Source organism: Salvelinus sp. IW2-2015, linkage group LG17 (assembly GCF_002910315.2).
Source record: "Salvelinus sp. IW2-2015 linkage group LG17, ASM291031v2, whole genome shotgun sequence".
In the NCBI taxonomy this organism is placed as follows: Eukaryota; Metazoa; Chordata; class Actinopteri; order Salmoniformes; family Salmonidae; genus Salvelinus; species Salvelinus sp. IW2-2015.
This window is the reverse complement of record NC_036857.1, coordinates 19,211,771-19,239,595: the sequence shown is the minus strand read 5'-3', so window position 1 is coordinate 19,239,595 and position 27,825 is coordinate 19,211,771. Positions and strand designations below refer to the sequence as shown.

Genomic DNA, 27,825 nt, shown 5'->3' with positions numbered 1-27,825 from the left:
CTCTTGTAGCTAAATGTATTGTCCTTCTAAATGTTATCCTCCAGGCCGTCAACTGAAGTGATGACTTCAATCACATCTAACTGGGGACAAAAGCTTGCTATTAACTATCCATCATTGTAACCAACACTACTAATACATCAGTGTACTCAGATGGCTGAATGTCATGGTATTGCATAATTGTGTATATGATAGCCAGATGACGATCTAATTAGCAACATCTCTTTTTGCTATATTTGTGAACATATCATTGTAATAGGCCCGCCGTCCTTGGCCAAAGCACCAATCTAACAGCAAAGTAACTGGATAGAGACAGAACCATTGCTGAAGGGAGCATTAGCTCTGAGCAGGAGGTGTGTGCAGTCAAGCAATACAAAACCACAGAAAAATGTAATTTACCATTCTACATTACTGATAGGTGCAAGCTATCCAGCCCACTAGCCTTTTGAAATACCAAGTAGCCCTTAAAATATTACTGGCAGCAATTAGAGGGACGGGTAAAAGACACAAACATTGAATATGAAAGACAGACAGGAGCTAATGGTTGGGTTTTAAACAATCCTGTGAATAACATGCAACATGCATGCAGATATCAATTCCCTGTTGTCAAATTGCCTTTCGTACTAAATTTCTCTCAGTTATTCCAAGCTTTCTACACTTGCTTATTGTGTAAAACACAACATTGTAGATCATTAAAACCAAGAAAATACCATGGAACACACTATAAATACAAAGAGAAACAGAAAAAGTGAGTCTCCTGTGTATTACCATCACCCCCTCTGGCTGAGCCAGCCCATTCCCAGAATGAGATGATTGAACAGTGCTGCTGGGTCTCCATTCACCCACTGTGTGTGAACCAGCCGCTCCACAGCAGCATAATTAGGGCTGGTCACTGGCGAGAAAGAGAAACGGTATAATGGATGTCCCTGTCTCAACATGGCCCCAGGCCAGCCTTCTAATTGAGCCAGGCCTCTGATATGGTAGACGGGATCATGATGGCTAGTTAACGTTGTATTTCCACACTGATAACATTGTTTTTCAACGCACTGTGTAGGCTACCAGATTGAATAATACTGCTAACTAGCCCACATGCGTTCAGTAGCAACATACTGTAAGCCTATTGAAAAGCAGTAACATAAATATGTTTTTACTGGTGTGACCAAAATCTATCTCGTGTTTACAAAATAATCAAATGAATCTGCCTGATTACAACAACAAAAAAGTATAATCATAACTGGTAGACAAAGTTGTTTTTCTCCAAGCCCTTGAATGTTGTGTAATGCTGATAATGGGAGTAATAATTTGTTGGTGCCCATCAGCAATGTGACACTGATGTCAATCCATATTAGTCATCAAGGTTGCACAAAGTAGTTGCCGTGGMGAAGTTTCTAACTCAGTGCATATGTCTGTTATTAACTGATCAGTTCCGACCTAATACTGACAAAAAGTATAATACCTCTTCGTTTTCAAGGACAAGCCACATGTAAAGAAAAAACATAAATTAAAAAGGTTTTATTCTTTTTAGCATGTGGCCTGTTCTTAAAAACAAAGAGGTATTATACTTCAAACATTTACTCAAGCTGCTGTCTTCATTGGTTCGTTTCGGGACACCCATGGGGGCATGCAAGCTATTTGGAGAAGCAAATCTCAGTTCGACTCCACTAAAGCAAATCAACATGACTCCACTACTCACGCTGACTGCCAACATATGAGCCCTGCCAAGTCCTCTCCAGGAGGTCTGCGATAGCCACCACAGCAGTCATGTGTCTAATGTGAGATAAGCTTGCTCACTCTTCCAACCAGAGCCCAGAAGGATCCCTCAATCCAGTCGTCTTATGATCAAGGCTGGAGGAAATATAGAGGAAATATGGTTTGTTCTCTGTGGGGAGAGCCAGGGAGAATTGGTGACTCCCAGAGACACTGGCATGAAAGGGACAGAGACTGTGACTCTGTATTGCCAGTCAAAAGGCACATATTTTCTTCTCCAAAGTGCTCTGGGGATATGTTTGGCCAGAGACATAAGGACATGAAAGGGAAATGACAAGGAAAAGACTTGTTCACTTTGAAGCGCTTACACTCCACAAGAGCCATCAGAACTGAATACACAGATAGAAAACACATTGCATGACTGCTGGCTGACCCTACAGTTTGTAATGGGCTGCGTTTGAAGAGAGAGGAAAAGGAAATGGAGAGAAAGAAAGAGTGAGAAATGGTAAGGAGGTTGTATCAGGAGGCCTGCAATAAGTGCCCTGTCCATTCAATGCAGGTCTGAAGCCTAGTGGTTAAGAGCGTGGGCCAGTAAACGAAAGGTTGCTGGTTCGAATCCCTGACCCTACTAAGTGAAACATCTGTTGATGTGCTCTTGAGCAAGGCACTTAACCATAAACGCTCCTGTAAGTTGCTCTGAAAAAGAGTGTCTGCTAAATGACAAAAAATCTAATGTAAATGGTACTTTATGCTACTGGAACCTTTTGGTCAACAGTGCTTCCCTGCATTACCCACTGCTAGGAGAAATCAAAAATAGTTCAATGGTTTGCTTCATATATGGCCCTCAAAAAGCTTCTATACAACTGCAAAGCATATTTTTTTGTAGTGTAGTTCCAGGCTCATCTAAACATCTAACATATATTACACCCACTCATAAAATAGGGAGTGGAGAGGAAGTGTGCCATTCAGAGCAGCTTATCTTGCCTGGTCTCAGGGTAATCTAGTCTGGTTAAGGCCTTAGTACCCTTCCCACCAGAGGGACATCTGTCCCAAGATGATTCCTCCTGGCTGAGCATGGTAGGGAGAGGAGCTGCTGCCAGCCCAGCCAGGATCCCACCACTGAGAGCAGGCCAGAGACCAGCCTGTCAGCCTCTCCTGCTCAGCGTGAGCCTGGCTTAATGAATAGTCAACAGAAACTGCTAAGGCTGAAGCAGGAGTGACTGTAGGCCTAGAGCAGAGAGCAGAGAGAGGACATGGACGTTAGGTGGATGTTTGTTATATAGCGGCCCATACTATTGTTGAAAAGAAAATTTGAAAAATTTGCCTTGACATGTCATATTTTATTCAATAACCTATCGGTTTAAATAATATTACCGGTATATTCATAATCTGTACACTGTTGGCTCTCAGTGTCTCAGTCTCTATGTGGGAGTTGCAGGATCTGGTTGTTTTCTCTCCTCTTTAGCACTTAATTGATTAATTAATGTCATTTGATTGGCTAGATACAGTGCATTCGGAAAGTTTTCAGACCCCTTGACTTTTTCCAAAATTTGTTACGTTACAGCCTTGTTCTAAAATGGAATAAATTGTTTTTTCCCTCATCAATCTACACACAATACCCCATAATGACAAAGCAAAAACAGGTTTTTAAGAAATGTTTGAAAATTTATAAAATAAAATAAAAATGAAATATCACATTTACATAATTATTCAGACTCTTTACTCAGTACTTTGTTGAAGCACCTTTGGCAGCGATTACAGCCTAGTGTCCTCTTGGGTATGACGCTACAAGCTTGGCACACCTGTATTTGGGGAGTTTCTCCCATTCTTCTCTGCAGATCATCTCAAGCTCTGTCAGGTTAGATGGGGAGCGTCGCTGCACAGCTATTTTAAGGTCTCTTTAGAGATGTTCAATCGGGTTCAAGTCCGGCTCTGGCTGGGCCACTCAAGGACATTCAGACTTGTCCCGAAGCCATTCCTGCGTTGTCTTGGCTGTGTGCTTAGGGTTGTTGTCCTGTTGGAAGGTGAACATTCGCCTCAGTCTGAGGTCCTGAGCACTCTGGAGCAGGTTTTCATCAAGATTTCTCTGTACTTTCCCTCGATCCTGACTAGTCTCCCAGTCCCTGCCGCTGAAAAACATCCCCACAGCATGATGCTGCCACCACCACCATGCTTCACCGTAGGTTTCCTCCAGACATGACGCTTGGCATTCAGGCCAAAGAGTTCAATCTTGATTTCATCAGACCAGATAATCTTGTTTCTCATGGTCTGAGAATCCTTTAGGTGCTTTTTGGCAAACTCCATGCGAGCTGTCATGTGCCTTTTACTGAGGAGTGGCTTCTGTCTGGCCACTCTACCATAAAGGCCTGATTTGTTGAGTGCTGCAGAGATTGTTGTCCTACTGGAAGCTTCTCCCATCTCCACAGAGGAACTCTGGAGCTCCCACCGGGTTCTTGGTCTCCTCCCTGAGCAAGGCCCTTCTCCCCCGATTGCTCAGTTTGGCCGGGCGGTGGTTCCAAACTTCTTGCATTTAAGTATAATGGAGGCCATTGTGTTCTTGGGGACCTTCAACGCGGCAGAAATGTTATGGTACCCTTCCCCAGATCTGTGCCTCGACACAATCCGGTCTCGGAGCTTATGGACAATTCCTTCATCCTCATGGCTTGGTTTTTGCTCTGACATTCACTGTCAACTTTGGGACCTGATATAGACAGGTGTGTGCCTTTCCAAATCGTGTCCAATCAATTTAATTTACCACAGGAGGGCTCCAATCAAGTTGTAGAAACATCTCAAGGATGATCAATGGAAACAGGATGTACCTGAGCTCAATTTTGAGTCTCATAGCAAAGGGTCTGAATACTTATGTCAATAAGGTATTTCTGTTTTTTATTTACAAAAATGTCTAAAAATTTTTTTTTTCGCTTTGTCATTATGGGCTATTGTGTGTAGATTGATGAGGATTTTTTAAATTTAATCCATTTTAGAATAAGGCTGTAACATAACAAAATGTGGAAAATGTCAAGGGCTCTGAATACTTTCTGAACGCACTGTAAAAATCCCTCTGCATAACAGTTGGTGATGCATTCAGAAAATCTGTAGTGAATTACAAATAATGGATAATGTCAACCGACATAATGACTGCAGGGACATTATATTATAATATTTAGCCCACCTTGTAGCCTTTCAGGGCCAGTTTACCCGCTCTATGCTATCCCTGTTGCCACTAATTTAGGTCAGAAGCAGTGGGAGATTCATGCATCTGTAGAGGTGATGGCAAGCGGTGGATGGACACAGTTGGCTGTCTGTAACAGTGTGACCTGCATGTCAGCCTGGTCTGTCTGGTTCTAGCCCACTGGCAAGAGGTTTACCCACACACCCTGGAGGAGCAGGTAATGAGGGTTCACACCCTGATACAAATGTCCGTTTTTTTTTTTTTTACACATTAATTTTGGACACCAAGGTGCTTCCCATTTTCAAACTGGTTTACTCGGATAAAGTTTTATCAGGGCAACATATTCCCCGTCTTAAGCTTTTCCATGGTGGACTAACGAGGCCTGGTGAGGCAATGTTCCTCCTCTGCAGTTTTCCTCCTCTGCTTCTCCTTAGATTAAAAGTTAATGAGTCATCAGAGAGATCTCATTTCCGTCACTGATCACACAACCCAACATCACACTCTACTTCACACAACCCAACCACAGAAATGATACCATGCATGTTATCATACTACTACTATCATCTGCTAGTAATACCAGTGGGCATAATAGTGATGTTAGTGCTGGCAGAAGTAAGAATCTGATGTTACACTTTGTTCCGGGGTATCATCAGTATCTTGCTCAAGGGCATGGAGGCACTTAGCCTCACACGCAATCTTCTCTTCTCAACAGTCCATTTTTCTACACTTGCCAAACTTCTGCCCACACATCTGCTGAGCTGACAACCAAGCAGCTGGAATCTCAAACAGATGATGATGAACCCAGACAATACATGTTTATCTGAGTGATGCAACTAACTGTAAAATAGACTGCAGGAAGCCAGGGAGAATGTTGGTGCATCATAAGAGAGGATGTGTCTCTAGTAGAGATGTTTTAGTCCTCCAGTTAGTAACAGAATTTTTACCATTGTAGCCTATTATTGGACTACCCACTGCTTACATGGCACTTGTTATCCACTACATTCTGAAAAAGATGAGTATTGTGTCAGAATATAGGCTTGATGTATTCAATTACCACCTGCAGTGGTTCTTTCAACAGTTAATTTTCAGAAGCTGATCATTACATGGTTGTAACTATACAATTACGAGATCAAAATCAAAGCAACCCAGCTGACATAGTTTAGTTGAAACAAATAGATAGCTTCCACACACATATATTTGGATAAATATAATACAGTTGATTGAGATGAACATGACATTTTCAATAACAATATGTCATTCATCAATGTGGAGAGTTGCACCCTCACGAGGTATTTTCATCATAATATGTCTGCCCCCACTATTGCTCTGCTATGACGTAAATAGGATTGTCAGTGTGCTAAGTATTAACTTTTATTTCACAGAAAACGGTATCTACAGATTTGTACATAAACAAATAAAAAAAAGTTAAATAACAGTGCATATAGAACATGAATTAGCTGCAGGCGCTTGACTACCGGTAATATTAATGTGCAAAATAAATCCCTCATCCTTCTACCTCAGGTGTTCCCTTTATAAAGAAAAACACCTTTGCATCAGTTGCCTCCACCCTGATCGTAGGCTACTCTCCCTCTATACCCGCAGTATCTTCCTGGTGTTTACTGTCAGTTGTTCCTTTCTGCATGTTGCACACGAATATCATTAGAATTGAACCAAATAAAACATTAGGACAGAAACGTACCGTTCCCGGAGATGTGGTTCTCTACCTCTGCATGTCCACCTTGCCTTGTGGAAGCACAAAGTTGGATGTAGAGTCCCATGTAATGTAAAGTCCCTACTATTACCCCAAAGGCTCCCATCTCTTTTGTTTGAGATTCCGTATTCTTTGCCACTCTCTCACATTAGGTGTACTAAGTTTACAAGATAAAATCCAGGCAACGTGTTGTGTAGATAGACCCGGATTTTAAACAAAAGCGCAGATCGCAGATATGAAGCGGTTTGATGGTGCAGCCACCCTCTAGTGCAAGTCGCTGATACCTCGCTTCAGCTCCGTCGGCTCTGGATGCGGCGGAGGGAGATTTCTCCTCACACACAGAAAGGGGAGTGAGTGCCTTGCAATGGGGAATATCAATTAGGCGGAATGATCTGAGCGAGTTATTTATTCATTAAACTTTTACAAGACGGTCATTCTTAAAGCTGTAGGACCATCCATCTTTGACAAACTATATCTATCTGTCTGCATTTATAGCATAGAAAAACAAAAACTAATTAAGACAACTGATGCAAAACATAAATTAATATGTTCAATTAACCTTGGTAGGACATCAACAGGTGGAGAATTTATGAATGTCTTTGCCTACATCAGTCACATGTTGCTAATCACGATTCCAATAACTGGAGTTTTCTTTATTGGCTAAGTGTCCAAAAAATTGCTATCATTGGTGCAACTAGGCTTTGAGTGTCAATCAATTTTGGAAGTCTGCATGCTGTTTGGTTTTGCACTGATATGATCAACCTAAAGCCATATGATAGAGTGACATAAACATCTGATCACCACTTCAGCTATAATCCCACATTCGATGCGCCTGTAAAAGTAATGCATGGTTAATGTATTCAGCTCCACATGACAGTTAAGATAGAATTTGAGAAAGAGGTATATTGAGGACAATTCATAGCTTTAGGGGAAAATATGTTCCTGATCGTAATGCCTAACATAGGCTATTGTCTCCGGTCTGGTCGTAAAAGCACACAGACGCATCACAGCCATTTCAGGGACCAATGACACAGCACTGCACAATCAGCCCCATGGACAGTGCCAAACTGACAGGATGCGCTCTTCGCCCTGGATGCACACAGCACATACAGTGGACAGACTGTGGGATATACAGTGCCTTAAGAAAGTATTAATACCCCTCGACTTATTCCACATTTTGTTGTGTTACAGCCCGAATTCGAAATTGATTAAAAATCATGTTTTCCCTCAGCCATCTACACACAATACCCATAATTACAAAGTGGAAACATGCTTTTTGGATTATTTTGCAAATTGATTGACAATTAAATACAGAAATATCTCATGTACATAAGTATTCACACTCCTGAGTCAATACTTTGTAGAAGCACCTTTGGCAGTGATTACAGCTGTTTTCCACACCTGGATTGTTCAAAATTTGCCCATTATTCTTTTCAGAATTCTTCAAGCTTTGTCAAATTGGTTGTTGGTCATTGCTAGACAACCATTTTCAGGTCTTGCCATAGATTTTCAAGTAGATTTAAGTCAAACTGTAATTTGGCCAGTCAGGAACATTCACTGTCTTCCTGGTAAGCAACTCCAGTGTAGATTTGGTATTATGTTTTAGGTTATTGTCCTGATGAAAGGTGAATTCATCTCCCAGTGTTTGGTGGAAAGCAGACTGACCAGGTTTTCCTCTAGGATTTTGCCTGTACTTAGCTCCATTCTGTTTCTTCTTTTTATCCTGAAAAACTCCCCAGTCCTTAATGATTACAAGCATACTCATAACATGACGCAGCCACCACTATGCCTGAAAATATGGAGAGAGGTAATCAGTAATGTGTTGTATTGGATTTGTCCCAAACATTAGACTTTGTATTCAGGAGAAAAAGCTTATTGCATTGCCACATATTTTTGCAGTATTAATATAGTGCCTGGTTGGAAATGGGATGCATGTTTTGGAATATTTTAATTCTGTTCAGGCTTCCTTCTTTTTGCTCAGTGAATTAGGTTAGTGTTGTTTAAGTTTTCTCCTATCACAGTCATTAAACTAACTGTTTTAAGTCACCATTGGCTTCATGGTGAAATCCCTGAGTGGTTTCCTTCCTCTCCGACAACTGAGTTAGGAAGGACACCTGTATCTTTGTAGTGACTGGATGTATTGATACACCATCCAAAGTGTAATTAATAACTTCACCATGCTCAAATGGATATTCAATGTCTGTTTTATTTTTATTTGTTACCCCTCTACCAATAGGTGCTCTTCCTTGCGAGGCAATGGAAAACCTCCCTGGTCTTTGTGGTTGAATCTGTGTTTGAAATTCACTGCTCGACTGAGGTACCTTACAGATAATTGTATGTGTGGGATACAGAGATGAGGTAGTCATTCAAAAATAATGTTAACCACTATTACTTTACATAGGTCCACGCAACTTATTCTATGACTTGTTAAGCACATTTTTACTCTGAACTTATTTAGGCTAGCCTAAACAAAATTATTGAATACTTGACTCAAGACATGTCAGCTTCAAATTTTTTATTAATTTGTAAAATTGTCAAAAAACATAATTCCACGTTGACATTATGGGGTATTGTGTGTAGGCCAGTGACCCAAAATAGGCCAGTAACCCATAATCACCACAATTATCTTCTTCACAGAATTAATAACCACATAATTAATAATTCACTCTGTTGCAGCCACACATGTACTCTCATATTTACTAACTTAAATGTCGTGTTTAGAGATGGATAAATGTGATGATAAGTTACATCTATTTTGTTTTATGAGCTGTTGAAGGAAAACAGGCTAGAACAAACATTTTCAGAATTGAAGAGCACTACTAACAGAATCCAATTAGGAAGATCATGTGGCTAATAATGGTCATTCACAGTGACCACTGCATGAGATATATCATTACAACCTTCATGGTAAAGGAGCTAAGGGCCTGATATTAAATCTTCCACCAGAAACAAATTATTCAATAACATTGAAATTGCAGTTTGTCTTCCCACTTACACCATGTACACTGCAAGGAACCAAGGAGAAAAATCACAGCACACGGTGTTCAATTCAATCACTTGGAAAATACAATTATTCTACTTCCTCTCAGCTGTGAAATTGCTGTACAACCACTGTTAACATGGTGGTGTCATAATCACTGATAAGAGATGCGTGGGGTACCTTCCTGCCAATACAATATGCAAATGACAATTCTCTCGTTATAAGCGATATTAGAGCGCAGCTTGCAGAGCAGCTGTTACGCTGTTGGAGAACGGCCTCCTTTGCCTCATCCCTGCCGCGACGACGCCACTGCAACGTGAGACATGAATGATTGGCATGGCAAGATTGCTCCCACATGTTCTCGATAAGCATTGCTATGGTGATGATGTCATTGAGTCTCTGCTCGAGCCTGGGCCGGTGGCTCGCACTCATTTGCATGTTAAGTTTGATGCTGTGACAGAGCATCAATAAAAATGCACTCCCTCATGACACCCTTGAAGGCATATGGTCTCTTCTAATGCATCACACATACAAACACAAAAAAATGCAGGATTCATTGAAACTACTTTACGATTCTAGTTACCAAGGAGATCACCATCCGCGGGGACACAGCCCGAACGCTCACCTCCCCACAATTCCCAACCAACGCGTCTCCGGTACTCCAGCCCTCTATTCATTTGAATGTGTTGACAGTTGGAGAAATTGCTTGAGCTGCGCTGAGAATTCGAAAAGTATGAAAGCCAACGGTCCAATATTCTAGAACACTGTTGTGCGTACCCGTACACGTTTTGGACTATGATAACCCGTTTAGACTGAACGTCTGCGAGCAATATGAAGCATTCAATTTCTAAAACAACTGAATATTAAATTATGTCAATATCTGCGGTGAGCAAAGTGGCAACAGGGCCATGAGGCATAAATATAAACAAAAGTAAACAAAGGCATGGCACAGAAAGCTGCACTATTTAATGTTCCAAGTCATCTGATTGTATCTCAATATCAAATGATTTCTGTTAAACAACTAAGTACCTTACTGTGATTGTTTTCAATTAAAATTGTCAAAAATAAGTCAAAATTGCTTCTTAGCTAAATGCAATTTCTCAAAGAAGAATTTTGATAGGACTGGGAGTGGTCTGAGAGGGGTCTAATGGGAGGGATGTGTAATCTGTAAAGAACTGTTATCCCTTACAAAAATATGTTTTTTTCCCAACAAACTTCCTGCCAGTTTGTGGCAAATTTGATGCAAACTAAATAGTATACCACAATGTTCCCAGAAGTTTGCAAATGCTTGCCACTAGTGGTGAAACTGAGGCAAACCTTTGGCAACAATAATATTTATTGCCACTAGTGGCAAACAGTTCACCAGAGGTTAGTGGCCAACAGTTCACAATGCAGATAGCCCGGTTAGCCAATGTGCAGGGACACTGGTTGGTCGGGCCAATTGAGGTAGTATGTACATGAATGTATAGGTAAAGTGACTATGCATAAACGATAAACAGAGAGTAGCAGCAGCGTAAAAGACGGGTGGGGGGGGGGCACACAATGCAATAGTCCGGGTAGCCATTTGATTACCTGTTCAGGAGTCTTATGGCTTGGGGGTAAAAACTGTTGAGAAGCCTTTTTGTCCTAGACTTGGCACTCCGGTACCACTTGCCATGCGGTAGTAGAAAGAGCAGTCTATGAATGCGGTGGCTGGGGTCTTTGACAATTTTTAGGGCCTTACTCTGACACCGCCTGGTGTAGAACTCCTGGATGGCAGGCAGCTTAGCGCCAGTGATGTACTGGGCCGTACGCACTACCCTCTGTAGTGCCTTGCGGTCGGAGGCAGAGCAATTGCCGTACCAGGTAGTGATGCAACCAGTCAGGATGCTCTCGATGTTGCAGCTGTAGAACCTTTTGACGATCTCAGGACCCATGCCAAATCTTTTTAGTTTCCTGAGGGGGAATATGCTTTGTTGTCTTGGTGTGTTTGGACCATTCTAGTTTGTCGGTGATGTGGACACCAAGGAACTTGAAGCTCTCAATCTGCTCCACTACAACCCCGTCGATGAGAATGGGGGCGTGCTCGGTGCTCCTTTTCCTGTAGTCCACAATCATCTCCTTAGTCTTGGTTACGTTGAGGGATAGGTTGTTATCCTGGCACCACCCGGCCAGGTCTATGACCTCCTCCCTGTAGGCTGTCTCATCATTGTCGGTGATCAGGCCTACCACTGTTGTGTCATCGGCAAACTTAATGGTGTTGGAGTCGTGCTTGCCCATGAAGTCGTGGGTGAACAGGGAGTACAGGAGGGGACTGAGCATGCACCCCTGGGGCGCTCCAGTGTTGAGGATCAGCGTGGCAGATGTGAACGCTGAGCTTTGGTCAATGAATAGCATTCTCACATAGGTGTTCCTTTTGTCCAGGTGGGAAAGGGCAGTGTGGAGTGCAATAGAGATTGCATAATCTGTGGATCTGTTTGGGCGGTATGAAAATTGGAGTGGGTCTAGGGTTTCTGGGATAATGGTGTTGATGTGAGCCCTTACCAGCCTTTCAAAACACTTCATGGCTACGGACGTGAGTGCTACGGGTCTGTAGACATTTAGGCAGGTTGCCTTCGTGTTCTTGGGGACAGGGACTATGGTGGTCTGCTTGAAACATGTTGGTATTATAGACTCAATCAGGGACATGTTGAAAATGTCAGTGAAGACGCCTGCCAGTTGGTCAGGACATGCCCGGAGCACACGTCCTGGTAATCCGTCTGGCCCCGCAGCCTTGTGAATGTTGACCTGTTTAAAGGTCTTACTCACATCGGCTACGAGAGAGTGATCACACAGTCGTCCGGAACAGCTGATGCTCTCATGCATGCCTCAGTGCTGCTTGCCTCGAAGCGAGCATAGAAGTGATTTAGCTCGTCTGGTAGGCTTGTGTCACTGGGAAGCTCGCGGCTGTGCTTCCCTTTGTAGTCTAATAGTTTGCAAGCACTGCCACATAAGATGAGCGTCGGAGCCGGTGTAGTACGATTCAATCTTAGCCCTGTATTGACGCTTTGCCTGTTTGGTGGTTCGTCAGAGGGCATAGCGAGATTTCTTATAAGCTTCCGGGTTAGAGTCCCGCACCTTGAAAGCGGCAGCTCTACCCTTTAGCTCAGTGCGAGTGTTGCCTGTAATCCATGGCTTCTGGTTGGGCTATGTACGTACAGTCACTGTGGGGACAACGTCCTCGATGCACTTATTGATAAAGCCAGTGACTGATGTGGTGTACTCCTCAATGCCATCGGAAGAATCCCAGAACATGTTTCAGTCTGTGATAGCAAAACAGTCCTGTAGTTTAGCATCTGCTTCATCTGACCACTTTTTTATAGACCGAGTCACTGGTGCTTCCCGCTTTAATTTTTGCTTGTACGCAGGAATCAGGAGGATAGAATTGTGGTCGGATTTACCAAATGGAGGGCGAGGGAGAGCTTTGTATGCGTCTCTGTGTGTGGAGTATAGGTGATCTAGAATTTTTTTCTCTCTTGTTGCACATTTAACATGTTGATCGAAAATAGGCAGAACTGATTTAAGGTTCCCTGCATTAAAGTCTCCGGCCACTAGGAGCACCACCTCTGGGTGAGTGGTTTCCTGTTTGCTTATACAGCTGACTGAGTGCGGTCTTAGTGCCAGCATCCGTCTGTGGTGGTAAATAAACAGCCACGAAAAGTATAGCTGAAAACTCTCTAGGCAAGTAGTGTGGTCTGCAATTTATCACAAGATACTCTACTTCAGGCGAGCAAAATCTAGACTTCCTTAGATTTCGTGCACCAGCTGTTTACAAATATGCAGACCACCCCCCCTCGTCTTACCGGAGTGTGCTGTTCTATCTTGCCGGTGCAGCGTATATCCCACTAGCTGAATATCCATGTCATCATTCAGCCACGATTCCGTGAAACATAAGATATTACAGATTGTATCTCATCTAATTTATTGTCCAATAATTGCACGTTGGCGAGTAATATTGACGGTAACGGCAGCTTTCCCACTCGCCTTCTGCGGATCCTAACCTGGCACCCCGCTCTGTGTCCTGTGTATCTGCGTCTCTTTCTTTTGCAAATAACTGGGATGTTGGCCTTGTCGGGTGTTCGGAGAATGTCCTGCTTGTTGAAGAAAAAATCTTAGTCTAATCCGAGGTGAGTGATGGCTGTCCTGATATCCAGAAGCTATTTTTTTGCCGTAAGATACGGTTGCAGAAACATTATGTACAAAATAAGTAACAAATAATGCGAAAATAAACACATAATAGCACAATTGGTTGGGCACCCGTAAAACTGCTGCCATCTAAAAAAAAATATGTGGCAACGGTTTACCAGAAGTTGACAACACAAGGATTCTCACTAATTCCATTGCTCATGAATAAACCAGAGCCCACATCACAGAATCTGCTTTCCAAGCACATTTCAGGTTGTACTAAGATCTGCGAATAAAGCCTACCCGCCCCATTCCATTGGGATTGCCAAGGAAGTCATATGAACAGACATGGTGCAGTATGATACCAGCACCTTTATGTCATCCTGGGGATCCCAGGCATCAGACCACATTACCACTATCTGTAGGGTGTCACGCTGTGATTTCACAACCCAACTGCGGCAGTTCTTCTGTGTAGAGGAGGCATACTGTATATTCAGACATCCTCCCATTAAATATGTATACTTGAGATATAAATACCATTCTAGTCTTACCAGATGATGACAAAAGGCCTGAGTAGTTGTCTATGCTTCTTTTAGGTTGTGCGTCATCATGGCCTACACGGTCTTCCCTCAACCTCTCTTACTGCTAACACAACCCTGCCAACAGCAACAAAGTGGGAAATAATTACACATAATTCACCTGCACAGAAAACAATGTGACAGCAATTTATTTTATTACTTAAGCATTTCTATCTCAAAAGAAGAATGGAAATGAGGTGCAAATGGGGGTTTAAAATTACAAAAACAATCTTAACAGGATGGGATTTTATTACAAAATACACAAATCAAACAACACAAACATGTGAGTCTGAGTTGCAGCTTAAGATTTCACATCTTTGTTATTATATTTTGAGTCACTATAGTCCAGCACACAGAGAGCGCAGTCAATACAGCTTCTCTGCACCTGCTGGACACTGGTATCTTCTGTCTGTGAGTGTGTGGAGACCCTCTGTCCTGGTCAGGTACTCCTCCCAGGGATTGGTTAGGGTTAGAAGTTCTCCAGCAGGTCCATAATCCTCTTCTGCTCACTCTCTTTGAACTCCTCACTCTTCCCGTCCCCAATGTTTTCAGCATACTCTGAAAAAGACAAATCCCTAAGTTTAGTTTGGCTGACTATGAGCTTTTCACGCGGTCTTCTTTTGAATCAAACCACTCCATGGGCATGGTTCCTGTAATCCACACAAATCAAAGGAATGGGAATTGAAACCTAGGAGGATGTTCCTGAATGACAATTACATAACCGCTCTTTTCCTCTCTCTCACGCCCACACAAGAATACATGCATGAACACTGAACACACCCAGTTTTCCCATACGCGTGTTAAATAACCCATGGCTTAGTGCCGAGGCCAGAATACAAAAAAGGAGAGATATAGAAAAGGCTGCAGTCTGCAACCTAAAAATCTAGGATATACATTTTTCTAAAACTTAATCTCCAACCCTATGTTCTAGCCTGTAGATCCAGTGTTGCGCTCTAGCAGTGCAGTATGTTTATTCCTATATCCCCTGACTTACACCTTGTCTCTCAAGGGTACATACTTCAGCCTATATTCTCTGCCAACTCACACTAGACTCTTCTTTAACTGAGGCAAACTCGCTGTGGAACGCCAGGCAGTCACACAGGCGTAGCCTCTGAAAGCAGCAGTCTATTTGTGAGTCTAATGTGGAGGGGAGTGTGCTGTCAGAAGCCCAGCGCAGGTAGCCCCTCTTGCAGGATTACCAGTAAAGCCTGTGGACCCTTGAGAGAGGAGATCAAAAACAAAGTTTCTCTTTTAAATGCCAGAGAATAAAAGAGTTTCTGACAATGGCCTGAGGCAAGGGGAAAACCATGCCTTCAACAGACTGCTGGGGTGAATCATAAGGAGTTCACACAGAGGATTCATCTCCTCATGAGATTCAATAACCATGACCATGAGCAGAAATTCAAGAGACTCACACACTTTCTAACACAGAGCGCTCTGAATCTCATACTCATGATGACTGATAGTAAAACTATACACAGTGGTATTAAGCACTAACAAAAAACAAGACTCCAAATATTTTCTTGAAGTCCTATATTCTACATCATACCCTGCTCATTCAGCCCGAATGTGTGAGAGCCAGCAGGGTTCCACAAATGACCCACACAATCCCAATATCCCCTAGAACAAGCCTCAAGACAGGCCCACTCTCCAAAATCATGGGCTGGCATTCTAAGGCGCTCTTCCTGTCACTGTGTCGACCAGGAATATGGCGTGACAAACGCTGCTACCATTTGCTGGGTCACCGACTAGGGCTTCCTGCTCGATCGCAAATGTTGAACTTAATTTTCGAGCCAGTCTCACTGTCGACAAGTAGGTTAATCATTAAGGATCTCAGCCTGCAAACTTACAGAATGGAGAAACATTTGAAATGAACCACTCCTGACACTTCACCTGTCAACTCTGATGTGTCACCGATGAGGCTATGAGCTGAAGATAACAGGGAGTGCAGACTGCTGCAGTGCTTGTCAAGACACTCCGAAGAACTTCAATGCTTCATTTCTCCCAAGAATAACACCTTCAATCTGTAGGTTGTAGTCTTATGCAAGACTTTAAAACCTCAGACTGCACCGGTTGGGAGGGTATGGCAGTCACACGCACGGGATCATTATGCTTCTGGATGGCATCGTCCACCACACGTGACTTCACAGGTTGGGCCCTTTTACTGAGCAGCTGTCGATCGGAGCTAGTTGAGAAAGCTACATTACATTATTAATTCCCCAACACAGTTTCATTGATACCTTGGTTCCACAGAACCTCCCACTCTGAGCTGAGGGCCAAGAGGCCCCATCTGGTGGGAGCCCATCAGACAATAAGGTCATTTCACCCGGCCTGGCCAGACCGCTGAGGCTGCTGGAGTGTAGAGGCCTGGACAGACAACCTATATCATCTGGAGCAGACAGAATGTAATATACCTAGTGTATCATTCAACAGAAGTAATAATCTAGTATTACAATTTATTCTCAAGCTCCATATTATCCATAGAACGGGTGTGAGATAATAGGCAGCAATAAAAAAATCTCTACATTTGGTCATCTCAAATTCATCAGCGGTCCACTCTAGACAGCCTTCACTTTCATTCTAAAAGATCGGGGTCAAGTTCAGAGCCATTGACATCCTCTCTGAATGTATTTAACCTGTTCATGCTGCCAAAGCCATGTCCAATGCAGGAGTCAGCCTTTTAAATGGGGAAGATCAGGGATGAGCTTCCCAATCTAATGGGCACCCACACAGTGTCAGTCTCACACAGACACAGACGACACAGACGAGGGCAGCTGAGCATGAATGTAAAGTAAGTAGTAACTGTTGGCTTTCGAGGGAGACAGGGGACATGGGGCTAGTGCTGCACATCAACATGAGACTCGCTACCCTGTCCAAGCTGTGACATGATGGATGTCTCTATTTACATCACTACATGTCATCAGGGCTGAGAGCCATACCGTCCACAGCTTCCTGGTCTTAGTTGACAATGACAGAGGTTAATAAATAACTCAAAATACAAATCACATGAATATATAAACTAAAAACAGATAGTACAAATGTATTTATGCCTTTTAGGTAAAGGAAGGAAGGAGTGAGGCTGGTAAATAGGCTAGGTGTTGTATGGATTCGGAGTAGATCCATGTCAGTGCTAGTCTCTCTGCCTCTAGCAGGGTGTGGCGTGGACCCTCACCTCTCATGATGTGCCGCACCACTTTGACAGAGCCTCCCCTCAGGTTCAGGATCTGATGCACCCTCTGCTGCAGCTGAGAGGAGAAAGGACAAAGGGTCATGACTGAATCACTGATAATGCTAGCATACTGTACACTTTGCCTCTTTGTGACATTGTACAGTTACTATATCACTCAGAAGTTAAGCTAAAAAGATAGTGTCTGACACACCTTCAAATTAGTGGAATTGGCTATTTCAACCACACCCGTTGCTGACAGGTGTATAAAATCGAGCACAGACATGCAATCTCCATAAACAAACATTTGCACATCCTATGACGTGGTACCATCGCAACAAGTCAGTTCATCAAATTTCTGCCCTGGTCAACTGTAAGTGCTGTTATTGTGAAGTGGAAATGTCTGCGGTCAACAACGGCTCAGCCACGAAGCGGTAGGCCACACAACTCACAGAACAGGCCACTGAAGCGCATAGCTCGTAAAAATCGTCTGTCCTTGGTTGCAACACTTACTACAGTTTTCCAAACTGCCTCTGGAAGCAACGTCAGCACAAGAACTGTTCAGCGGGAGCTTCATGAAATGGGTTTCCATGGCAGAGTAGCAGCACACAAGCCTAAAAATCACCAAACGCAATGCCAAGCGTCGACTGGAGTGATGTAAAGCTCGTCGTTATTGGACTCAGGAGCAATGGAAACAAGTTCTCTGGAGTGATGAATCACACTTCACCATCTGGCAGTACAACGGACAAATCTGGGTTTGACAGATGCCAGGAGAAAGCTACCTGCCCGAATGCATAGCGCCAACTGTAAAGTTTGGTGGAGGAGGAAAAATTTTCTGGGGCTGTTCATGGTTCGGGCTAGGCCCCTTAGTTCAAGTGAAGGGAAATCGTAACGCTACAGCATACAACATTCTAGACGATTCCGTTTCAGCATTACAATGCCCCTGTGCACAAAGCGAGGTCCATACAGAAATGGTTTGCTGAGATCGGTGTGGAATAACTTCACTGGCATGCAGAGCCCTGACCTCAACCCTATACAACACCTTTGGGATGAATTGGAACGCCGACTGCGAGCTAGGCATAATCGCCTAGCATCGGTGCCCGACCTCACTAATGCTCGTGGCTGAATGGAAGTCCCCGCAGCAATGTTCCAACATCTAGTGGAAAGCCTTCCCAGAAGATTGGAGGCTGTTAGAGCAGCAAAGGTGGGACCAACTCCATATTATTGCCCACGATTTTGGAATGAGATGTTCAACAAGCAGGTGTCCACATACATTTGGTTGTGTAGTGTACCTACAAGGTACCAAATACACGTAGCCGAATCTTCATATATACTGTGCATACAGTAGGTATTTTTCATATTTAATGTAAATCAGCCCATGGCCCTACCTGGGATATCCCTGAGTTGCTGATCTCCACCATGATATAACAGAGCAACTGGAGGACAAACAGCCCAGCATCCAGCCTCCGTAGGTAGAACTCATCTTCCATCACATCATCCAGAATCTCACCACGTTTAACCATGTCCTGTTACACACACACACACACACACGGATAAAAACAGAATTAAAAAAATAATATTCAAGTGTTATTTGTCAACCTTTCCAAATCCAATCTCTTTATTGATCAAGTCAACACACATTTCAATTGATTTAAGAGTTAAGTGGCCAGGGGGTCTGCTCTGCTGCTTCTGCTCGCATGCACACCTGTATAGTTATCCATCTTAACAAAGCTGTCCATATGCCAATAACGTATAGCTGTCAAAACACAACGGCCACATTAATCATCATGAGCCATGCAACCGGACTGAGGAGAAGGGGCTTCTAGCATGTGGTGCCTAACTCCTAACCATGACGACTTGACACCTGAGAAGAACTGCAACAGAACTCTGATGTGCATGTTAGCTCTCACCCTGCTGTCAGCCCAGGTGGAGAACATGACAGTTGGCATTCTTTACTGGATATAATTGCACCAATAGACATCAGCCTCCCCCTCAGGACTAAATCTATTTTCAAGGGATATTCTGGCATCAGAGAAGGAGGCATATTGCTGGCATGCACACAGCAGCAGTCAGTGTGCTCTAGTAGTCATACACAAGGGCATCCAACAGGAATATTAATCCGTGCTCTATATATGAGCAAAAAAACAGGATCCTTTAAAAAGAGGTTTGTGATGAAAACAAACTGCTCTTCAAATGTGGATCCAGAGGGCAGTACCGTGTGCTTGACATTCAGATTCAAATACTGACGCCTGTCAGTTGACTTTATTTTGAAAGCATTACAACATTGAAGGGGTTCATTTCTTTAAATAAATCATATCAAGACACATTCAAGCTAGACTAATTTATGACGTTAAAATATCTTTAGTAGGCTAATATCAAAGACTAAACTATTTTGGGACTTGTAAGCATTTGCAACTCTAGCCTATTTAGATGTAAAACAATAGACCTACCCATGATTGAAAACAATGTTTAAAAAGACATCTGGGGATATAGCTGGTGCAGCTTTCAGAACAAAACTCCTGCCTGTTCTGAGACGGTCATCTCATATAGGCTACTGCATCAGACCAAGTGGATAAAAATGTCTGTATATGCTAATGTATAGCGAACCCTAGGGACAAAGGGACTGGCAAACATACCAACTAGTCTGTCCTCATTACTCTGAAAATAATTGGAGTGGAGAAAAACTTTTTCAAAGGAAGCCTGGACGACTTAATCAAGGAATGAGGCCTGACAACCAACCACCAAGGAGAAAGTAATGAGGACCGATTTTCAGTCTCTTCTCCATTCCACATCCTGGTCCAGTACAGGTGTTAATATGACAACAGCAAAATGGAACAAATGCTGGCTCCATGCTTTTCCTCTGGTGGAATGCAAAGAATTAAAGTTACTTCTTCGTCAGCACTTTCCCTGAGCTTACTGTAGCCCTCCGTACGCCAGAGGGCTTACCGAATCAGTTTACTTGTGTGGTGTAAGAGTAGGTGATAAAACTTGAACGGGGAGAGATGCTGATTTTCACTTTTGATAGTTGCACAGATTAACATTTAGGCTTTTCAGAAATCAAATGGCATTTTCCTCTATTTTGATCCTAACCTAGGTAATAGAATCCCAGAAATACAGGCAACCACCTACACACACACACACGTACATGCTTTAAGCCATCACAAGGATCAATAAGACTCCAGTGGTTGGGTGGGAGATGATGCTGCACAATAGGACCTTTCAGGCCTGATCCCTACCCAGCTCCCATCAATCCCACAGCACACAGCCCTCCTACACACAGAGGCTGAGGTAATGGATGTCTGAGCAATAGCTCCATACTCTTAATAAGGCTGGAGCAGGTAAGGAAGACAGGAAGCAGGGATAGAGAGGAGCAAAAATAACCAACGCATTGAAACCAACCACCAACACTTAAAATTGGAAGAAAGGTAAACTACATGACCAAAAGTATGTGAACACCTGACATCAAACATGTCATTCCAAAATCATGGGCATTAATATGGAGTTGGTCCCCCCCTTTGCTGCTATAACAGCCTCCAATCTTCTGGGAAGGCTTTTCACTAGATGTTGTAACATTGCTGCAGGAACTTGCTTCCATTCAGCCACAAGAGCATTAGTGAGGTTGGTCACTGATGTTGGGCGATTAGGCCTGGCTCGCAGTCTGTATTCAAATTCATCCCAAAAGGTGTTCGATGGGGTGAGGTCAGGGCTCTGTGCAAGTTCTTCCACACCGATCACAGCAAACCATTTCTGTATGGACCAAACTTTGTTCACGGGGGCATGGTCATGCTGAAACAGAAAAGGGCCTTCCCCAAACTGTTGCCACAAAGTTGGAAGAACAGAATAATCTAGAATGTAATTTAGGGCTGACCCCAATTAGTCAACTGGTGGATTGTTTGGTCGTTAGGCTGTTATTCGACCGAGATCATTTCAGTCAAGCAGTAACAAATAGATAGCACAGGAGGTCGGTGGCACCTTAACTGAGGAGAACAGGCTCGTTCTAATGACTGGAACCAAATGTTTAACAATGCGAAGGGCTCTGTACAGCTCCGCATTGACATGATTGGTTGACGGTAGGTGGGGGCGGAATATCCTGTAGAAATAACAAACTCACTTCCTTGACAACTGCTCCGCGAAGCATGAAAAAGCCCTGACTTCTGCTGAGGCTGTCTCCCGCTCAGCCCAGTCAAAACTGTTCGCTGCTCTGGCACCCCAATGGTGGAACAAACTCCCCCACGACGCCAGGTCAGCGGAATCAATCACCACCTTCCGGAGACACCTGAAACCCCACCTCTTTAAGGAATACCTAGGATAGGATAAAGTAATCCTTCTAACCCCCCCCCCCCCCCCTTAGAGTTAGATGCACTATTGTAAAGTGGTTGTTCCACTGGACATCATAAGGTGAATGCACCAACTTGTAAGTCGCTCTGGATAAGAGCGTCTGCTAAATGACTTAAATGTAAATGTAAATGTATCACCGTAAATGCTGCATGGCCATGGATTGACCATGTGCCCAGATGCACAATGCATTTCTCTCTCCTGAACGCGCACACTCCCGCCAATTTGTCCACATTCATTGTATGAATTGTTTGCGTTTGATTGTTGGTGTATATCAATTTCCCATGACCTATATCACCAGTAGTACATATCCTGATATAAATTATAAGAATTCATCTACAATGTTTGTTACTTTGGTTATGGTAATTTCTGTTAATGCATTCAATATTATTATTCCAGTCTTCCCGTTATCATTGTCGGACTGGACACGTTGTTTGCAGAGTGCACAACCTATGCTACATTTGTGAGAAACAAGTATTGGTTTATTTCATTCTATTTATGAGTTTTGTCAATTTAGTCATTATCTTTTATTTGGAGAACTTCTGTCAATGTTGAGTAAGGGAATGTAGGCATATAAATGTGCCCATTTGGGGATCTGATACTATTTCTGGTTGGCTTAATGACCTGTGGAGCTTCTCAAAGCAATGTTGTTTACTTCACCTCAAACAGCAAGCAAACGAAGGTGGTTTTTACATCCATTGACAATTACAATAGTTCCTCAATGTATTTGAAAAATCTTTCCAGTTCTCTCCCTTCGATAACCACTCAACGTGAAAGGGAAAATGTCATGCTTTGATGAAGTGGAAACGTCATAAAATATTACCTGATTACTTCATATCAGTGCTTGACTTGGACTAAAATAGTTGCCGGGACTCATTTTGGGTGCCAGTACCATTTATATTTTAGAGGCAGGAGCTCCACAATATTTTTGAGCTAATATGCTAAGAGGAGTTCAAGCAGTAGAACATTTGAGGTGCTGGGACTCAGCTCCAGTGAGCTCCTGCCCAAGTCAAGCACTGCTTCTTATCCCTTGTGCAAAGCCTACAGCTGTGTCTGTCCCGAGCTCACTGGCATGGGAAACTGAGGGCCCAGAATATACAACGTTGCAAGTTCGCTAGCACAAGCATTGGGCTGGACCCACATAAGTTATTAATAGTTGATACAATGTTTCAAGTTCATTGCAGACAGGCCATGTGTAGCCAATGTGATTTACAGGACATTTAATTTGTTTAAATCAGGATATTTTCTACCTGCACACTGGAATATTTTTATTTGTTGGCGTTATGCAGGCTATTTTTACATAGTTAGCAACGGCAAAATAAGTTACTTTTTAGGTTTGTATTATTTTCCACTAGATTTGGGTGGAATTTTGATTAACCACATGACAATGATTCAGACATGAAAACATTATTATAATTGAAACTTTCACGAAGACGTGCATTTAAAACCATAAACGGCATGCAGATCGGTAGAAATGGTAAGATAAATTGGCATTCCACATGAGAAAGGTCTTCGCCGACTCCTTTAGCCAATTACCGGCTACTTCAGGAGAGTAATGGCAGAATCTGTGAAAGCCAGCAGGAGTGGGAGGAGAACAGTTGGGTCAGGTTCAGGTTTTTTTCTTCTTGTTATCTATAACTCTGGCACCCTCGAGGCATTTGTCTAATTTCATCAAACCGTAAGCTTAAAGCATCAGACAAGCTCAATGCATATAGTTGATTTTATTAAAACACAGGTTTTGTCTATATATGGAAAAATATACATTATTTTTTTGGGGCCCAATCGATTGGTCAAAAGAATAGATTAATTGATTTTAGTTTTTTTTGCCGGAGTCAATCCTAATGTCATCGTATGCTGTAGCGATAAGATTTCCCTTCACTGGAACTCAGGAACCTCGTCCGAACCATGAAAAACAGCCCCAGACCATTATTCCTCCCCTACCAAACTTTAGAGTTGGCACTATGCAGTCGGGCAGGTAGCGGTTCTCATGGCATCCACCAAACCCAGATTTGTCCATCGGACTGACAGATGGTGAAGCGCGATTCATCACTCCAGAGAACGCTTTTCCACTGCTCCAAAGTCCGGCGAGCTTTACACCACTCCAGCCGACGCTTGAAATTGTGCATGGTAATCTTAGGCTTGAGTGCAGCTGCTCGGCCATGGAAACGTATTTCATGAAGCTCCCGACGAACAGTTATTGTGCAGACGTTGCTTCCAGAGGCCGGTTGGAACTCGGTAGTGAGTGTTGCAACCGAGGACAGACGATTTTTACACACTACGCGCTTCAGCACTTGGTGGTACCATTCTGTGACCATGTGTGGCCTACCACTTTGCGGCTGAGCCATTGTTGCTCCTAGACGTTTCCACTTCACAATAACAGCACTAACAGTTGACCGGGGCAGCTATAGCAGGGCAGAAACTTGACGAACTGACTTGTTGGAAAGGTGGCATCCTATGACGGTGCCAGGTTGAAAGTCACTGAGCTCTTGAGTACGGGCTATTCTACTGCCAATGTTGGTCTAAGGAGATTATATGGCTGTGTACTCAATTTTATAAACCTGTCAGCAATGGCTGTGGCTGAAATAGCGGAATCCACTAATTTGAAGGGGTGTCCACATACTTTTCTATATAGTGCATGATAGGCTATAGACAAGTTTGGGAAAGGCAAGAGAAAGGCTCATTTCTGGACGCTTTGAAATACTTTCTCCTTTGAAATCCTTTCAGCATCGATGCATCCAGTTACAGTGCCTTGCAAAAATGAATTCCCCTTGCGTTTTTCCTATTTTGTTGCATTACAACTTGTAATTTAAATAGATTTTTATTTGGATGTCGTGTAATGGACAGACACCAAATTTGGTGAAGTGAAATGAAAAAAAACTTGTTTCTAAAAAAATTTAAAATGGAAAAGTGGTGCGTGGTACATATGTATTCACCCACTTTGCTATGAAGCCTCTAAATAAGATCTGGTGCAACCAATTACCTTCAGAAGTCACATAATTAGTTAAATAAAGTCCACCTGTGTGCAATCTAAGAGTCACATGATCTCAGTATATATACAGCTGTTCTGAAAAGCCCCAGAGCCCGCAATACCACTAAGCAAGGGGCACCATGAAGACCAAGGAGCTCTCCAAACAAATCTGGGACAAAGTTGTGGAGAAGTACAGATCAGGGTTGGGTTATAAAAAAATATCTGAAACTTTGAACATCCCAGGGAGCACCATTACATCCATTATAAAAAAAATTGAAAGAATATGGCACCACAACAAACCTGCCAAGAGAGGGCTGCACACCAAAACTCACAGACCAGGCAAGGAGGGCATTAATCAGAAAGGCAACAAAGAGACCAAAGATAACCCTGAAGGAGCTGCAAAGCTCCACAGCGGAGATTTGAGTATCGGTCCATAGGACCACTTAAGCGGTACAATCCACAGAGCTGGGCTATACAGAAGAGTGGCCAGAAAAAAAGCCATTGCTTAAAGAAAATAAGCAAACACATTTGGTGTTCGCCAAAAGGCATGTGGGTGACTCCCCAAACATATGGAAGAAGGTACTCTGGTCAGATGAGACTAAAATTGAGCTGGCCATCAAGGAAAACGCTATGTCTGGCGCAAACCCAACACCTCTCATCACCCCGAGAACAATCCCTACAGTGAAGCATGGTGGTGGCAGCATCATGCTGTGGGGATAATTTTTATCCTCACATCGGCAGGGACTGGGAAACTGGTCAGAATTGAAGGATGGTGCTAAATACTGGGAAATTGTTGCGGGAAACCTGTTTCAGTCTTCCAGAGATTTGAGACTGGGACGGAGGTTCACCTTCCAGCAGGACAATGACCCGAAGCATACTGCTAAAGCAAAACGAGTGGTTTAAGGGGAAACATTTAAATGTTTTGAAATGGCCTAGTCAAAGCCCAGACCTCAATCCAATTGAGAATCTGTGGTATGACTTAAAGATTGCTGTACACAAGCGGAACCCATCCAACTTGAAGGAGCTGGAGCAGATTTGCCTTGAGGGACAAAAGTCCCAGTGGGTAGATGTGCCAAGCTTATAGGGACATACTCCAAGAGACTTGCAGCTGTAATTGCTGCAAAAGGTGGCTCTACAAAGTACTGACTTTGGGAAGGTGAATAGTTAAGCACGCTCAAGTTCAGTTTTTTTTGTCTTATTTCTTATTTGTTTCACAATAAAAAATATTTAGCATCTTCAAAGTGGTAGACATGTGTAAATCAAACGATACAAAACCACAAAACAATCTATTTTAATTCCAGGCTGTAAGGCAACAAAACAGGAAAAATGCCAAGGGGGTGAATACTTTCGGAAGTCACTGTATGCTGTTTGCATGCAGAATGTGCAGCCCTGTATGTCTATAGCATGACCACTAGGATAGTGTGGCTACTAGAGGAGCTGCAGGTAGTTAGACTACTCCTCGTTCCCTGCCTGCAGTCAGCAGAGACCTGACTAACCTGACAGGGGCTACAGCAGTAATTACTTGTCTGCGCTAATCAATTTCACAGCAACTTAGCACTTCTCTCTGATACCATCTCTTTGCCTCGAAAGCAGAAATGAGAGAGAGGGGGGGGAGAGAGAGTGGGTGTGGAGTTGGGGGGGGGGCAGATGTGGGGACTAATTCCCTGTGCCTTAACACAACCTTTAAATAGAAGATGAGATGAGTTTAATCATATGCAAACAACTGAGATTTCCAGGTTCTCAGTACTGCACTGAGGAATTTTGCCATATTGTGGTCGGTCTCAGACATGTTTTACTTTAATCAATTTCCAAGAGCATCATTATTATCACCAAGATGGAGGGATGAGGGAGGGGAAATAAGCAGCTTATTAAATTCAGGTCCGGAGGACTCCTCTGATGACGAGAAGTATACTCCTGTGGAGTAGAAAAGGAAAACATTTTGCTTACCCTAAAAAATAACACCTGAACGAGAGTGGACTAATAAAAACAGAACTGCTGACGGCAGCCAGTTGTACAAAGGAAGTGGAAGGGGCACAGGACACAGCAGGAAATGGCATCTTTATAGATAGAAGACATGAGAGAAGATCCCAGCCAGGACAGAAAAAAGATACTTAAAGTATTAGTTACCTACGTTTCTTCAATCTTTAACGAAACTAAATACATTCTCATTTTGAACAATGTACTAGGGCTATCCATGTGCATCAAGATAATGAAGACAGAAAATGTGTTCTTTGGGTGTTACTTGGTCATACTTGCACTCAAAAGTAATGGGGAATGTCAAGTCGTGTCAAGCGGTCACCCTTTAATTTACAATTTCAAATCAATGGGGGTCAAATAAAATCATTTCTCATCAGATATGAATCTTAAAGCTATCTCCCTCTTAAAACTCTACCTTCTCCTGTCCTCTCGCTCCTGCTGGAGAAGAGAATTCTCTTATCTGGCTCTTTCCATCTGGCTGAGGGAGCACAGCACAGTCTGGGCCTCACACATTCTCTGGGATCACAGGGTATCAGACTCAAACACTGCCTTGCTTACCTGTGGCTGATCGGATCTCATTGGGTATCTCTGCCTGTAACAATGGAGGGGGATTCCAGCCACAAAAAGCAAGCAGACATAACCCTCACACAGCAACATATTCTGAGTGGGTCCATGCAGCAGAAGCTGGGGAGTTTAACGTAGATAATAACATTATATTTGGGCATTGGATTTAAATCAAGGATTCCAGCCTCTCTCCAAGCTAGCCGCAAGTCCTGAAGTTGTGACAATTACAAGTCTATCTAAAATGACTCTTCTATCTGGACACTTATCTGCCCTTGTTTCAGAATTATTGTCAGCCGAGGTTAGAATGCAGGCTGTTGGTAGCGAAGGGGGGTAGGGGTAGGACCCTTACGTGTTTCTCTCCTTCAATCCTCTTGTCAGCCAGCTGAACAGCTTCCAGGTACTTAAAATGCAGCTCCATCAGTCTATCAACCTGTAGGACAGAGGGAGAAGACATCAGACACCAATACAAGGAACTATGCATACAAAATCCCCAGGTAGGGAGAAAATAGAATTCAGACAGTCAGAGG

At 43.1% G+C, this 27,825-nt stretch overlaps 2 protein-coding genes across 3 annotated transcripts in view; both read right to left on the bottom strand.

Annotated features, from left to right (window-relative positions):
* Nucleotides 1–6,874, bottom strand: part of LOC111976256 (V-set and transmembrane domain-containing protein 2-like protein) — a 34,891-nt gene extending 28,017 nt beyond the window's left edge. The window contains exon 1 of the mRNA XM_024005023.2: nucleotides 6,576–6,874. Coding sequence (XP_023860791.1) covers nucleotides 6,576–6,693 — 118 coding nt within the window. The 5' untranslated portion in view covers nucleotides 6,694–6,874. The remainder of the gene's footprint in view (nucleotides 1–6,575) is intronic.
* A 7,547-nt stretch (nucleotides 6,875–14,421) lies between these two features.
* The window catches only part of LOC111976805 (beta-catenin-like protein 1), a 37,814-nt gene continuing 24,410 nt past the window's right edge, over nucleotides 14,422–27,825 (bottom strand). Inside the window, exons 13-16 of one of the 2 annotated variants that reach the window (XM_024005947.2) lie at nucleotides 27,648–27,728; nucleotides 18,843–18,980; nucleotides 17,461–17,533; nucleotides 14,422–14,846 (exon numbers count right to left, since the gene is read on the bottom strand). In XM_024005947.2, the coding sequence (XP_023861715.1) occupies nucleotides 14,758–14,846; nucleotides 17,461–17,533; nucleotides 18,843–18,980; nucleotides 27,648–27,728 (381 nt within the window). In that variant the 3' untranslated portion in view covers nucleotides 14,422–14,757. The remainder of the gene's footprint in view (nucleotides 14,847–17,460; nucleotides 17,534–18,842; nucleotides 18,981–27,647; nucleotides 27,729–27,825) is intronic. The other variant, XM_024005948.2, reaches the window with a different exon arrangement.